We start from the raw sequence: 16,670 nt of genomic DNA on the forward strand, positions 1-16,670 counted from the left end.
TATATATATATATATGTTAGGTCCCCTTGCTTGGAATTGATTAGTATTCGCTGTAAGGACGCCATAGGATTTTCTTTAAATACATGTTTAAAACTTTTTCTTTCTATGTACAGAATACTGTATATCTCTACAAGGAAGTAACGGTGATTTGTCAAGGATTTTCGAGTGCTAATGGGCCAGCACTAAACGTGAAGATGCAGCATTTCAGCATATGAAGGACGAGTTCGTATGCATCTTGCTTAGCTACAAAAGCAGAGATACAAAGCAGTTTTCAATCCTGCTTTTATGACTGTCCACGAGAGAGTTTTTCCCATTTGGAACAATATTAATCATGGGAACTTAAAAAGACATACACGAGAAAACAGTTGACACAACACTTGTGGCTAACCGAGGAGACCAGAGAAATGAACTAAGAGGTACTTCCCACAGCCATCTGTGAAAAGATAGTCTTTCAAAAAGCAAGTCTAAAAGTGTAAGGAGGCTGATGATGGTGCAACAGTCCAATCACATCCACTTGAAGCGACCGATCATTGTACAGTGGTAGAGTTTATCGCCAGAGTCAGTGTGCTCACTGTCAATGCTCCATTTCACACTCATAAAGGTTGTTCCCCGCAGTCTGGGCTCAGGGAGAGGATGATGGAGGAATGGGTTGGAGGTGGAGGAGGTGCGTGTCCTCACGATTTGTTGTCGTCGTACATGTCCAGGGACGCCTGGATGTCTGGAAGCTCCATCTCACAGACTACGCTGCGCGGAGACACAGAATTACGGTTGAAGAAATGACTGCCTGAAAACAGACAAACAACAAAAATAATAGGGTTAGAGCACAACATAAAAGCCAACTGTACATTTGTGATAATGATCCGTTTTTGTGTACAACAGGGGGATAGAAAGAAAATGAAAAAGATGAAAGAATGATTCTTTTGAATGTTAATAAACTATTCAAGAGGCAGCTCCTGCTGACTGAAAAGACTTATTTACCTCCTCCATAAAGGTTGTGCTCAAATCTGACATTTCATCTCAGCACAAAATCGATGTCAGTTGTTTACGTGTAATCAACACTTATTATGTCTTTGACACCAGACCAATTACCATCAAGCTTCTCAGCAGAAATCTGATATATATATATATATGTATATAAGCTGTGCTTATTGAAAGAAAACAAGTTGTGAAGAGTGAATCTGAGGTTTGGTGATAATATAGCATAATGACATTTACCAACAATTTTTAAAAGGTAAAGAATTTTCAACAACACAATGTTTAAGTAGATTTTATGTACAATTTATAGGGCTACATATTACATTTTATTTATAGTATGTCTAGTATAGAAAGACTAGATTAGGTAGCAAATACTGAACTGCAGACTGTTACAACAAATATGTGGATTGTCTTTTATTAAAATAATTATACGCACAGTATGTATGTAAAACAATGTAACCCACAGGTGGGTAAATAAATGTATAAAATAATGAAATGAATAAAAACTTTATTGATTTACTAAAATGTGCTAGATATTTTATCATAAAAATGCTGTGCTAACTTGTAATTATATGACTATAAACTCAAAGACAGCTGCTTAATAATGTATATTATACTACAGTACAGCAAAATAAGCTTGACTCCATTAAGTAATCCTTCATTAGCTTGTCCATGTGTTGTTTTGTTTTTATGTATCTAATTAAACTCTGCTGGAGCCAAATGACATAAAATCCCTTATGCCCATGCATTAAATGTTAGGCTGATCCACAACACAATCTGTCCTCATAGATGAATTACACTATTTTTAGAGCTTTTGGCTTGACTTATTGTAAGGCACTACTGAATTGAACTGTACAGCTATTATATGCCACAGTAAATCAAGATTGTCTAGTAGACATGTGACATGATGGAGGTTCCTGGTCTGAATGTAAAAATTTGATTCAGGAGTCTCAGCATGGTAAACTGAGAGAGACAGAAATCATCAAAAGAGTATCAAGGAATACAAGAAGTAACTACTAACTTACTAAAAAGCACAAAGATTTTTGCACAAAGCAATTTTAATACACACACAGATGTCTGTAAAAATTCACATGACAATCACTTATGATAAAAAATAATACAAATTAAAAAAAAAAAAAAACATGTAACATGTGAACACTATTCCTCTAAAATGAAAACAAAAAAGGACGAATTAATTACAGCAATTGAATAAAACAAGAAGTTCATTAGCAATATCACTTAGTGAAAAGCTCTGAATATGCTTATCTCTACAGAGTTGAAAGCTAGCTTTATTAACACTACCAATACATGTGCAAGAAACGGACTTGAAGTGCGATCCACAACTTCATTTTTCAGGATGCATTTCAGTTTTAGAAATCAGGATGCCACAGGAAATTTTTTTTTAAAAAAAATCTTCATTCCAACTTCAGCCTGTAAAAGACAAAAAAAAAAAGAAAGAAAAACATTTAAAAGCACTGATTTGAAGTACATGGTAATAATAGAAAACTCATACAGAAGTTATTTAGTTGTGAACACACATTCCTTTTTTTTTTTGTAGTATTGTTTTTTTTAACTAAAATTAAAATGGAAAATACAAATTCAAACTGTAATAATATCTTAATGACACTGAACACTAGTTTGTTTAAATATAAAATGTATCTAAATAAACTGATAATTATTTTCTCAAACTCATTTAAAGATTCATTTTACAGCCCTTACAGCTACATAATACTATGACACTTTATAATTACTTGTAAAAAAAAAAATAATAAAAAAAAATAGTACATTAATATACATGTAATGTACTATGGGAAGTCGTGGCCTAATGGTTAGAGAGTCGGACTCCCAATCGAAAGGTTGTGAGTTCGAGTCCTGGGCCGGCAGGAATTGTGGGTGGGGGCAGTGCATGTACAGTTCTCTCTCCACCTTCAATACCATGACTTAGGTGCCCTTGAGCAAGGCATCGAACCCCCAACTGCTCCCCGGGCGCCACAGCATAAATGGCTGCCCACTGCTCCGGGTGTGTGCTCACAGTGTGTGTGTGTTCACTGCTCTGTGTGTGTGCATTTCGGATGGGTTAAATGCAGAGCACAAATTCTGAGTATGGGTCACCATACTTGGCTGAATGTCACTTCACTTTCACTTTTTTTCACTTTACATTGGGTACGGAAAGTATTCAGACCCCCTTACATTTTTTACTCTTTGTTATATTGCAGCCATTTGCTAAAATAATTTTTTTTTCTTCATTAATGTACACACTGCACCCCATATTGACAGAAACATACAGAATTGTTGACATTTTTGCAGATTTATTAAAAAAAGAAAAACTGAAATATCACATGGTCCTAAGTATTCAGACTCTTTGCTCTGTATTTAGTAGAAGTATGCTTTGATCCAATACAGCCATGAGTCTTTTTGGGAAAGATGCAACAAGTTTTTCACACCTGGATTTGGGAATCCTCTGCCATTCCTCCTTGCAGATCCTCTCCAGTTCTGTCAGGATGGATGGTTAGTGGACAGCCATTTTCAGGTCTCTCCAGAGATGCTCAATTGGGTTAAAGTCAGGGCTCTGGCTGGGCCATTCAAGAACAGTCACGGAGTTGTTGTGAAGCCACTCCTTTATTTTAGCTGTGTGCTTAGGGTCAGTGTCTGGTTGGAAGGTGAACCTTCGGCCCAGTCTGAGGTCCTGAGCACTCTGGAGAAGGATTCCGTCCAGGATATCCCTGTACTTGGCTGCATTCATCTTTCCATTGATTGCAACCAGTCGTCCTGTCCCTGCAGCTGAAGAACTGGACAGATGATGAGCAGGGCCTGGTTTTCTCCACACATACCACTTAGAATTAAAGCCAAAAAGTTATATTTTTGTCTCATCAGACCAGAGTACTTCAGGTGTTTTTTAGCAAACTCCATGCGGGCTTTCATGTGTCTTGCACTGAGGAGAGGCTTCCGTCTGGGCACTCTGCCATAAAGCCCCAACTGGTGGAGGGCTGCAGTGATAGTTGACTTTCTACAACTTTCTCCCACCTCCCGACTGCATCTCTGGAGCTCAGCCACAGTGATCTTTGGGTTCTACTTTTCCGCTCTCACCAAGGCTCTTCTCCACTTATAGCTCAGTTTTGCCGGACGGCCAGCTCTAGGAAGGGTTCTGGTCGTCCCAAACGTCTTCCATTTAAGGATTATGGAGGCCACTGTGCTCTAAGGAACCTTAAGTGCAGCAGAATCTTTTTTTTGTAACCTTGGCCAGATCTGTGCCTTGCCACACGTCTGTCTCTGAGCTCTTCAGGCAGTTCCTTTGACCTCATGATTCTCATTTGCTCTGACATGCACTGTGAGCTGTAAGGTCTTATATAGACAGGTGTGTAGCTTTCCTAATCAAGTCCAATCAGTATAATCAGACACAGCTGGACTCAAATGAAGGTGTAGAACCATCTCAAGGATGATCAGAAGAAATGGACAGCACCTGAGTTAAATATACGAGTGTCACAGCAAAGGGTCTGAATACTTAGGACCATGTGATATTTCAGTTTTTCTTTTTTAATAAATTTTTAAAAATGTCAACAATTCTGTGTTTTTCTGTCAATATGGGGTGCTGTGTGTACATTAATTATATTTAAAAAAAAAAAAAAACTTAAATGATTTTAGCAAATGGCTGCAATATAACAAAGAGTGAAAAATGTAAGGGGGTCTGAATACTTTCCATACCCACTGTAGTAGTACACTAAAGTGACAACTCATCCTGTGAAGTAGGTACTAACTCACTGTTAATGTATTTAGTGACATTCTGAAAATACTCACTCATAGGTGGGGGTGCTGGCAGTGGCTCTGATGATCATGTAGCAAAGTGTGAGAGCAGAGAGGATGCCGAAGCTGGCAACAATAAACCACTCTTCTGTTGACAGAGTAAAAGGGGGAGGGGTCATTTTCTGTTGAGGGCTGGGCCAGGGTATCATCTCGAACAGAGAGCCGAAGAGAAGAGGAAACTGGCGACAGGTGTGAAGAAAAGAGGAGCACTTCTCTAATCCGTGGAACAGGAGAAGAAACCACAGGCAAGCGATGATCGCAAACAAGACAGATTACAACACGAGAGAGAAACTGAACATAGCACATTCAGCGCACATGACACTTAGTGCTGGTTTAGCCGGACATTTACAAAGCAAGAGAGGATTTTGCATCTGCTAAGAAGACCATTTCATTAGAAGATGTATCAGCAGCTGAATATTCCATATTGATGTTTCTTTATTTGTATTAAATCTGTAAAATTCTACATTTTATTTACAAAATTAAGAAAAAACTACGTTTCAAACAAAAACCTTCTGTAAAAACATGAACAAATTGCAGCGCTGTTCAAGCAGATACACCTGCTTGGTGTTCTTGAACATAATTAATCAGTACAACACAAACACAGGCGAACAGGTGGGGTTAAAACTGCTGAACAGAATATTTTAAAGACATAGCACCAGGACAAATGGTTGGTAAATAACAAATGATTGCACTAATACCTAATTACCTTACATCTGTTTCTGCAACAAAGGTGAGGAGTTCCTTGAGCATTTACTTATTTGACTTGTTTGCAGTTTTCTGTTCTTTAGTCTAGTTCCACTGCACTCAGCATGATGTGTGCTACTGCTCTGTATAACCTACATAACTAAAATAACTTCAGATAGAAGGCGAACGAGAGGTTGTCTGTTATTAAGCCAGCTTGAACAAAAGTTGAGTCACAGGTTTGAGGAGAGTCTGATCACATATATTCTGATGTCAAAAACTAGATATGATTCAATTCCAGGTAAGAGGAGAATTAACCAATCTGAAAATAAATAAAATAATAAAGTGAAAATGAGATGAGATGCTGGAGTGGATTGTGTCTAAGAACAGATAAGAGGAAAATATATAATATGGAATATGAAGACTGAACATGATGTAATTAAATACATATTTTGGTTATGGTGAGGGTCTACGGTTGTTACTAGAGGTGTAGTAGAGACAAACAATTAAACTTAGAAATTTACAATCACTTTACATACAGCCACCACAATGACAGATAAAAGAGATACAAGGAGGAAAACAGCAGTATATTTATTGTAAAAAGATGAATACAAGATATTAAGATAATATATTCTTTATATAAAAATAAACTTAATACTATGAAAATGATTTTTGAAAAATATATTTTATAAAATAAAATAAGCCTTAGATCAAAAGGGAACTAACTATATATTAATAATAATATTAATATATATTAATATATATATATATATATATATATATATATATATATATATATATATATATATATATATATATATATATATATATATATATATATATATATATATATATATATATACAACCCGAATTCCGGAAAAAGTTGGGACGTTTTTTAAATTTTAATAAAATGAAAACTAAAGGAATTTCAAATCACATGAGCCAATATTTTATTCACAATAGAACATAGATAACGTAGCAAATGTTTAAACTGAGAAATTTTACACTTTTATCCACTTAATTAGCTCATTTAAAATTTAATGCCTGCTACAGGTCTCAAAAAAGTTGGCACGGGGGCAACAAATGGCTAAAAAAGCAAGCAGTTTTGAAAAGATTCAGCTGGGAGAACATCTAGTGATTAATTAAGTTAATTGATATCAGGTCTGTAACATGATTAGCTATAAAAGCTTTGTCTTAGAGAAGCAGAGTCTCTCAGAAGTAAAGATGGGCAGAGGCTCTCCAATCTGTGAAAGACTGCGTAAAAAAATTGTGGAAAACTTTAAAAACAATGTTCCTCAACGTCAAATTGCAAAGGCTTTGCAAATCTCATCATCTACAGTGCATAACATCATCAAAAGATTCAGAGAAACTGGAGAAATCTCTGTGCGTAAGGGACAAGGCCGGAGACCTTTATTGGATGCCCGTGGTCTTCGGGCTCTCAGACGACACTGCATCACTCGTCGGCATGATTGTGTCAATGACATTACTAAATGGGCCCAGGAATATTTTCAGAAACCACTGTCGGTAAACACAATCCGCCATGCCATCAGCAGATGCCAACTAAAGCTCTATCATGCAAAAAGGAAGCCATATGTGAACATGGTCCAGAAGCGCCGTCGTGTCCTGTGGGCCAAGGCTCATTTAAAATGGACTATTTCTAAGTGGAATAGTGTTTTATGGTCAGACGAGTCCAAATTTGACATTCTTGTTGGAAATCACGGACGCCGTGTCCTCCGGGCTAAAGAGGAGGGAGACCTTCCAGCATGTTATCAGCGTTCAGTTCAAAAGCCAGCATCTCTGATGGTATGGGGGTGCATAAGTGCATACGGTATGGGCAGCTTGCATGTTTTGGAAGGCTCTGTGAATGCTGAAAGGTATATAAAGGTTTTAGAGCAACATATGCTTCCCTCCAAACAACGTCTATTTCAGGGAAGGCCTTGTTTATTTCAGCAGGACAATGCAAAACCACATACTGCAGCTATAACAACAGCATGGCTTCGTCGTAGAAGAGTCCGGGTGCTAACCTGGCCTGCCTGCAGTCCAGATCTTTCACCTATAGAGAACATTTGGCGCATCATTAAACGAAAAATACGTCAAAGACGACCACGAACTCTTCAGCAGCTGGAAATCTATATAAGGCAAGAATGGGACCAAATTCCAACAGCAAAACTCCAGCAACTCATAGCCTCAATGCCCAGACGTCTTCAAACTGTTTTGAAAAGAAAAGGAGATGCTACACCATGGTAAACATGCCCCGTCCCAACTATTTTGAGACCTGTAGCAGAAATCAAAATTGAAATGAGCTCATTTTGTGCATAAAATTGTAAACTTTCTCAGATTAAACATTTGCTATGTTATCTATGTTCTATTGTGAACAAAATATTGGCTCATGTGATTTGAAAGTCTTTTAGTTTTCATTTTATTAAAATTTAAAAAACGTCCCAACTTTTCCGGAATTCGGGTTGTACATATATATATATTTTTTTTTTTTTTCATGTGAGGAAAGAGACACCAAAGAGTGCCATGACATACATGCAGTGACTTAAGAACTCTAGTACAGAATATTTACTGCTGTAAAGGGCAGGACACAATGCGGTTGAGCACAGACACCTGCTCACATCACTGAGCTCAGCCTCAGCAGCACATGAGTCACAGCACACAGATGTCCCTGAACAACAGGTGGAGTGATGCAGTCAGTGCACTACAGAAAGGAAAGCTTACCCCCCGCTGGGGAGGAAATGAGGGAGAAAGTGGGACAGAGGTGAGTAAATAAAGGTGATGGAGAAATTTTAAGATGAAGTGTGTTGCTTTTTTCAACATCAAAATACTTTCTAATATCCCAGTTTAGCATGCAGAGAAAACCTCAAGCCTGTTTGAAAATAATATTTGCAATTCAGTTTGGTGATGCACTTCACCTTTAAAGAACATCCAGATAGAACAAGAGAGACGTAAAAGAGAATTAGCCCTGCTCTTACTAGTGACAGCAATGTTGATCTCTCCAGAGCGAGGAATGAGCTCTTCGTCGGAGGGAAGCTGGGAAGAACTGGAGTGACGTAGGGGCTCTAGACTAATGCTGGTCTCAGAGGACAAGTCCACCAGCGCTGTCCTCTGGCTGGAAGTCTGACTGCGGGACATCCGATCCATGTCAAAAGCCATGTTGTCCACACAGGGCAGGTTGGGCTGTAAGTACAGGAATGTCTTAGTCCACATCTTAGAACAGATTCTATACAAACTCCACCCCAAAAAAAAAAAAAATTCTTGGTAAAATTACCACCAGAGGGAGCCACTAGATCATAAATATTCTACCCCTCACTGCAAAAACAAGATTACAGGCCAAATTACATTACATCATGCAACAATGTTTAACATGTTGCAACCAGCAACAAATACATTTTGCCATTTTTTAAAACAATGTCTACATGCTCTGATCTGTAATATTTTAGGTAATCAATCCAAATCAAACTGCAGTTATTTTTAAGATGATAAATCATAATAAAATCATAACAAATCAAATAAGAGCCTTATGAATGTCACCCTCTGAGATCAATGTGTCTGTTGTTTTTCTATTAAATTCAGTGAGTTCACACAGCTGTACATCGGGGGAAATTGTTCCCAGAAGATAGCTATACAGTAAATGTGACAAAACATATCTTTGGGGGCGTCCTCAAGGGTATTTTATATATATATATATATATATATATATATATATATATATATATATATATATATATATATATATATATATATATATATATATATATATATATATATATATATACATACATTATATATATATATATACATACATTATATATATATATATACATACATTATATATATATATATACATACATTATATATATATATATATATACATTATATATATATATATAAAGGCAGGTTCCTCAGCTAAGAAATGTAATGAGAGAGATTTTAACACACCCCAAACAGAACTACTGAGTGTGTGGAATAAAGCTGGAGCAATACATTTCCGAGGGGTTATTTAAGGATGTCAAATAATGCTTAGGACGTATGCTTCTGACAGACAAACTCCAACAAAGCTTTATTTGCTTGGATGGAGAACATGCAAACAAGGGTCAAATGAATTAATGATGAGGGTGCTTACAACACAAAGGATACATAAAGAGATGCATGACATCAAACTAAGAAAAGCTCTGTGTGTATATATATATAGTGTGAATAATTTTCTAAAAATGCAGGCTTTCTTTTACAGAGGTGGTTGCTTAGATCCGACTGTAGTAATTATAATTAATTTAATTATTCATTATTTCAATAATATTTAATAAATAACTTATACCTAGTGTATGTGTGGTCCTGGTTTTCCCAACATTAGAGACACCAAATGCCAACACAAGTATAGTAAACACCGGTTTTGACCTTATGGGGGCTTTTTTGGTTTTCATGAGGTTAGAAATCATACAGAACCATATTTTTTGAAAACCTAAAACTGTAGAAAGTTTTTTTGTATGAGGGGTAGGTTTAGGGGGAAGTGAATAGAAAATACAGTTTGTAGAGTATAAAAACCATTACTTCAATGTAATGTTCCTATAAAAAGTGTGTGTGTGTGTGTGTGTGTGTGTATGTGAGCTCACCATAACTCCCAGAGCTTTGAGGATGTTGAGTTTACACATAGGACAGGTGCAGTGCTCATTTAGCCACGGATCCACACACATTTTATGGAAGACGTGCCTGAAAAGATGGAAAAACATTTTAATAGCATAAATAAAGGACTTTTGCATGCTGTAATCATGTTTACTTTGTGTATATTTAAAATGTTATACAGTACGTTTAGTTTAAAATGTTATTTAGTTTTAATAAATATGAATGAAATGTTTCTAATAATTCTATTTCTATTATAACGAAGTAAGACCTTGAGATGCAGCATCAAGCCTTTGATATTACCATAACTCTTCACAGAAACGATGAATATTTGAAACTGCTCTAAGAACACAAGTGCAAGAAGGACATTACATGTAAAAGCACATTACACATTTATATTACAGCTAGAGAGAGGAGAGAGTGAGATAGGCAGATTAAAAGCAAGAAGCTGCTGGACTTCAAAGGAGATACATGAGCTTTCACAGAGAGCTTTTGAGTCTCTTCTCCTCCTCTTCATATCTGGCTGCCACACAATTTGAGTGGTGTTTAGTCCAGGAAAGACCCTGGGCTCTCGATTGCGGAAACCCTCTTCATGAGGAAGATTCTCAGCACAAGCCAGCTACTGAGGCTCATGCTAGAGACAAGGAAGCCATTGTGGCTCTGAAGATTGTGTAGAACCTTTATCACTGCATCATAACAATTCATTAAAATAGACTGTTTGAATGTAACAGAAGTCAACTGAACTTATTAACACTAACACCATGTTTGTTTTAGGAGTCTGTTTTCAGTTTTTAGGAAAAGTAATGGCCAAATAAAAATACATCAAATACACTGCCCTTTTAACTTTCCAATAATCAAAGAATCTTAAAATATGCATCATTGATTCAACATTGATTAGAAGCATATTAGAATGATTTCTAAAGGATCATGTGACACTGAAGAGTGGAGTAATGGCTGTTGAAAATTCAGCTTTGTCATTACTGGAATAATTTACAAATTAAAAAAGATGTACATAGAAAACGCTTATTTTAAAATGTAATATTTCACAATATTACTGTTTTTACTATATGTGACCTTGTGACTCACAAAAGCAGTCATAAGTAGCATGGGTAAATTTATAGCAATAGCCAAAATGTTTTTCTTTTATGTCAAAAACCATTAGGATATTAAGTAAAGATCATGTTCCATGAAGATATTTAGTAAATTTCCTGCTGTGTATATATATATATATTTAATCATCATTAGTAATATGAATAGCTAAGGACTTCATTTGAACAACTTTAAAGGAAATTTTCTCAATATTTAGATGTTTTTGCATTCTCGGATTCCAGATTTTCAAATCTTTGACAAATATTGTAATATTGAATGGTATCCTAATAAACCATACATCAATGTAAAGCTTATTTATATTTATTCAGCTTTCAGATGATGTATAAATCTAATTAATGCAGCCTTGGTGAGCAAAAGAGACTTAGTACAGAGCCCAAAATCAATGTAAATATACTCAATATATCGCTCATTCCCACTGCAATCATCCAAGCAGCCTCAAAACCACATTTAAAAACCCCTCAAGTGAGTATGCTAGTTATAGGAGTATTACACAAGTTCCCAAAGGAATAAAGGCAGGTTCCTCAGCTAAGAAATGTAATGAGAGAGATTTTAACACACCCCAAACAGAACTACTGAGTGTGTGGAATAAAGCTGGAGCAATACATTTCCGAGGGGTTATTTAAGGATGTCAAATAATGCTTAGGACGTATGCTTCTGACAGACAAACTCCAACAAAGCTTTATTTGCTTGGATGGAGAACATGCAAACAAGGGTCAAATGAATTAATGATGAGGGTGCTTACAACACAAAGGATACATAAAGAGATGCATGACATCAAACTAAGAAAAGCTCTGTGTGTGGGCCCAATCTTTCTGCACTGTATTATTTTACAGCTACAATAGCAAATGCTATTATATAAATCAAGCATATTTAAATACACATTTCAGGTCACCATGACACAGAACAGTCAGTCACATCCATGAAGTGAGGGGCACACCTCTAAGAAAGTTAAAGGAGAAACAGAGAAGCTAATGCACAGGGACGTAAATTGAATGGCCATGGCTAGGTCAAGTGTGCTGCCATTACTTGTGCTCGGAGTTATTGATTGTGGCTGGAGATGCTTATGCTTAAGAGAGCAGAGATACTCACATTAAGAAGAGATAACCATAAGATAAGAACAAATGACAACCATTTCCATATATACTGTGTTGTGTGTATATATGTATATATACACAAACACACACTAACATTTAGAAGTTTACGGTCTTTACTCTTTTCTTCAGTGTCACATGATCAGTCAAAAATCATTCTAATATACAGATTTTGTGCTTAAGATAAATTTCTATTTATTATCAAGGCAGAAAACAGTTACTTAATGCTGCCTGATTATTATTGTGGAAACCGTGATACATCTTTTAAGGATTCAGCGATGAATAGAAAGTTCAAAAACAGCATTTATTTTAATTTGATTAGATTTTTTGGTAGCATGACAATTGTTTTTGTGGTTGCTTTTGATCAATTGAAGTATTCCTTGCAGAATAAAAGTATACATTTCTTAAAAAAAAAGAAAGTTATTTAAATTAAGACAATTTATTTTAATAATCTTTCATCAAAATGTAATAGTAATCTAACCAATGGCACATTGACAGGAAAAACTAATATTAACCCATAATATCAATGCTTCTTTTTCATGATCCAATGATCCTGATGGTTAAAATCTTGCAAAATCTTGCACTACATGATTTTTTAAAAAGAAATAAACTATATAGTCAAAAGTATTTTGAATAATGGGTTTGGCTATAACAGTTATTCCAGTTCGAATGTCCAAATAAATCTTAATTATACAGCATCTAATTACATAACTGTATGACAATCTATGGTAACGTTGGGTAGGGCCTTTTCTATTCCAGCATGACAATACCCCTGTGCACAAAGCAAGGTTCACAGAAGTAGTTTAGAAGAGTGTGGAAGAACTAGCCTGGTCAAACCTGAACCCCCTATTGAACACCTCTGGGATGAATTGGAATAGATTATAGTCAGTCGACATCAGTGCCTGTCCTCATGGAGGTCATGCATTTGTACTTACTTTTGTATTTAAAATTCTTTATTCCATGATATACTTTTATAGCCTGGCCAGCCAGACTTACATCAAGATGTTTAGTCTGGAAACTCTCCATAGACGAGGTTTACTCCGAGGGGCGGGATAAACGGCTGTCTCTCAAAATCCCTCTGCATGCAATAGGATAGCGCTACAACCAATCAGAGCAACGTATCCAGTCGGCAAAACTCCAAACACGTCTTCCTTTTTTAAAAATGACTTAAGTGCCGTTCTTTGCTCTTTTCTTAAAGAGAAACTTAACTCCAAGTCCTCCAGAGTCGCGGCCAAAGCCGATTCAAAAGATCGTTGTTCGACAGCTGCAGCCGCCATTCTTTGTTTTCAAGTGGCAGCCGTCGCAACTCTCTGTCGTCATATGTTAAGCCCGCCCCGCCTGCTCTATACACGACGTGATTGGCCTGACCCAATCTGGGTTTTTGTTGCTAGAAGGTGTATTGAGAGTTGCTAGACTGTACTCTAGGCTGCGAAATGCACGCTAGGGTGCGTCTAGATTTCTAGGCTAATACTTTTATGCATATTGTAACTTTCCTTTTTGAAGGTCCCTCAGAGCAAAACTGTGAATATCTAATGCTGAACAGTGAATATGATAAATATCCAACATTCTTATTGTAATCAATGATTATGAGGAATTGCTAGAAGGCACTGGTATATTAAAGACCCCATGAAATCCAAGTGTCGGTTTTCTTTCCTGTGTTGATGTATCAAGTCTTCAAATAGGAAGTTACAGCAGCCAATATTTTTAATTGTCCATTAATTTTAATAGCTGATGGGCTCTCGTTTATTAATTTTGAGACGTTTTGGAAGTATGTCACCATATACATGGCCTCAAAATTCCAACCGACATAAAAGTTTAATGACCTGGTTGTTCATCCAACCATTTCTCACTATGACTAAGAGTTTGAGACTGGTTTGTTGCTGGATGCCAGCAGCTGTCTGAGGCAGCACAGTCTGCAGCTCATGAGTGTGTTATTTGATCTGACTGGAGTGAAGCAGTGATTCAGCCGTAAGCAGAGAACAATGCAATTAACCAGGCTCTGGATTAGCATTTCATCACTGTTGTACAGTTGTAGAGACAGAAAGCGGGAGCAAAAGAGATAATAAGGATAGAATGTGAGTGGGTGTGGATGAAAAGAGAAAAATATTAATGCTATGGTACAGCAGATATCGTGGCAAGATGACTGATACTATACTTAAAGAGATGGTTCACCCAATTTTTATTTATTTATTTTGAATCTTTAATTTTCTCATTTCAAACCCTTATGACTGACATTCTAGCATCAAACATTAAAGGAGATATTTAGCAGAATATCGAAGATACTCCATAAATTGAAAGTGGATGAAGAGCAGAAAGTTATAACAGGTCTGGAGCAACATGAAGGTGTCAAGACAAAATGGTTATTTATCTTTAAAAGGAAGCACCTCAATTGTTAAAAACATAAGCAACAAGGATATGTCTGTCAAAAAGGGGAAGGAATGACAACAAAACCGTAATCATGACAAAGACTGGTGAGTATTTAAGCAGTTATAGCATATGATCATGTACAGTATGCATGTTTGGTGTAAGATGATCCACAAAATTAGCAGTTAGACTTCCAGCTGTGTGACCGGGTCATGCTCGACAGATGGTGTCTGAAACTGTAGGAAAGGGCATGTTTGTGTTACATTCCTTTAATACACTGTGCATGAATAGTGTGTATTTGTTTGTCATTTTAAATGTGTGTGTATGTTTGTTTGTTGGCTGCCTAGAGGTCACTGGAAGCTGAGCTGCTAAAAATAAGCAGAGCAGGTCTGACAGGGCAGTGTTTCACAGCCACGAAAGTGCCATATTTCCTCTACAAAACTCACAACAGCAAGTGACCCCTGGATCTCTCTTTATCTCTTTATCTCTTCCCCCCTGTCTCTCTCTCTACAAATGTCATTTGAGCATTATTCAAAGTCTGGAGTGAAAACCAAATTGCATTGGGCAATGCAAAGATTTTGTCAGTGGACAACATAGACATTAAAATGGAAAAAAATATTCATGATTTATGAGTGACCATAACAAGGGCAGTTTCTGTTTAAATTCAGAAAATAAAAACATCAAGGATAACATTAATATAAATGTAATTAGTATTTTTCATGTTATACAACAACAACAAAATAATACTTTATTATTATTATTTAATAATTAAAACATTATTATTATTAGTGGTAGTAGTTTTCCAATAATAAACCAAAAAGAGAAAGATCAGCATTAAAATAAATAAATAAATAAATACATTTTCAAGTTAAAATAAAGTGGATATTGCATTGCCTTTATTCCACAAAGCAAAACTATATACATTTGCACATAAACACATACACTTACTTGCAAGGTAGGATGCGAACCACATCATTTAGCTGATAACCTTCAATGCACACAGCACAATGATTAAAATCTGGCTCTGTTTCCTGCAAGACATGAAGACACACACACAAAAAAAATAATAAAGTTAGAAGTAACATTAGGATACAGATGCAGGTTACACCAGGGCAGTTTCAGGATCATTTACCAGTCAAACAAGAATAGGACTATGTCAAATGCCAAGAACTAGCAAAAACCAATAAATGTCCACTGACCACACTTAAAGGGCCCTATCATACACCCAGCGAAAAGCGGCACAAGGTGCGGCGCAAATGTTTTTGCTAGTTTCAGCCCGACGCAGTTCTCATTTTCCTGTCTTGCGCCACATTGTTTAAATTGCAAATCCATTTGTATCCATTTGAGCGCTCATGTGCTGGTCTGAAAACGAGGTGTGTTCAAGCGCATTGCTATTTTGAGGAAATGAAAATAGACTGTGCCAAAGACAAACTCAAACCTGGTGAAAAGTCTGGCGCAATGTTTTTTTTGTTATTTAAAGCGCGTGTCAGTATATAGTGGTCAACAACGCAAACTGAAATTACATTTGGAAACAAATATAATTGTGTAGGCTATATAAATATAAAAATGCCTACATGCCTATTTGCTCACTCACAAGCAGTGCCGTTTCCTCTCTGGAGATGCATTCTGTCTTTACACTTGCAAATTCCGCTGTGTAAATAGCAAATCTGGCATGGTACGAGCGCAACTGGCTCTTAAAGGGAATGGGAGATGAGATTCTGATTGCACGTTATGCCCAAAAAACACCCATTACTCATTAAGAGAATAGGGACAAGCCGTTTGGACAATTCGCACATGCCTTGAGTGCACCTGCGCTGTGCGCTTTAGACCATGTGCTTAGATCGTTAAAATAGGGCCCAAAGTGTAAAAGCTGTCCGACAAGACACATTCTGAGCAAGATGCGATTGCAAAATTTGTTTTTTAAAATTGTAATGTGCAGCTGCATTTTTTACCAGTGCTACTCAGCACCATACCACTGAAACAGAAACCAAGTGACCATTGAAATGTTCTGTTGCTTATCACTGGATG

At 36.5% G+C, this 16,670-nt stretch overlaps 1 protein-coding gene across 3 annotated transcripts in view; it reads right to left on the reverse strand.

Moving 5' to 3' along the window:
• Positions 1–271: 271 nt before the first annotated feature.
• LOC132113701 (E3 ubiquitin-protein ligase RNF130-like) overlaps positions 272–16,670 on the reverse strand; it is a 49,369-nt gene continuing 32,970 nt past the window's right edge. Inside the window, exons 6-10 of one of the 3 annotated variants that reach the window (XM_059521630.1) lie at positions 15,591–15,673; positions 10,071–10,167; positions 8,433–8,637; positions 4,771–4,864; positions 2,089–2,406 (exon numbers count right to left, since the gene is read on the reverse strand). In XM_059521630.1, the coding sequence (XP_059377613.1) occupies positions 2,391–2,406; positions 4,771–4,864; positions 8,433–8,637; positions 10,071–10,167; positions 15,591–15,673 (495 nt within the window). In that variant the 3' untranslated portion in view covers positions 2,089–2,390. Of the gene's footprint in view, positions 785–2,088; positions 2,407–4,770; positions 4,956–8,432; positions 8,638–10,070; positions 10,168–15,590; positions 15,674–16,670 lie in introns of those variants that run through there. The other 2 variants (XM_059521629.1, XM_059521631.1) reach the window with 2 other exon arrangements.

Source organism: Carassius carassius, chromosome 33 (genome assembly GCF_963082965.1).
Source record: "Carassius carassius chromosome 33, fCarCar2.1, whole genome shotgun sequence".
Classification (NCBI taxonomy): Eukaryota; Metazoa; Chordata; class Actinopteri; order Cypriniformes; family Cyprinidae; genus Carassius; species Carassius carassius.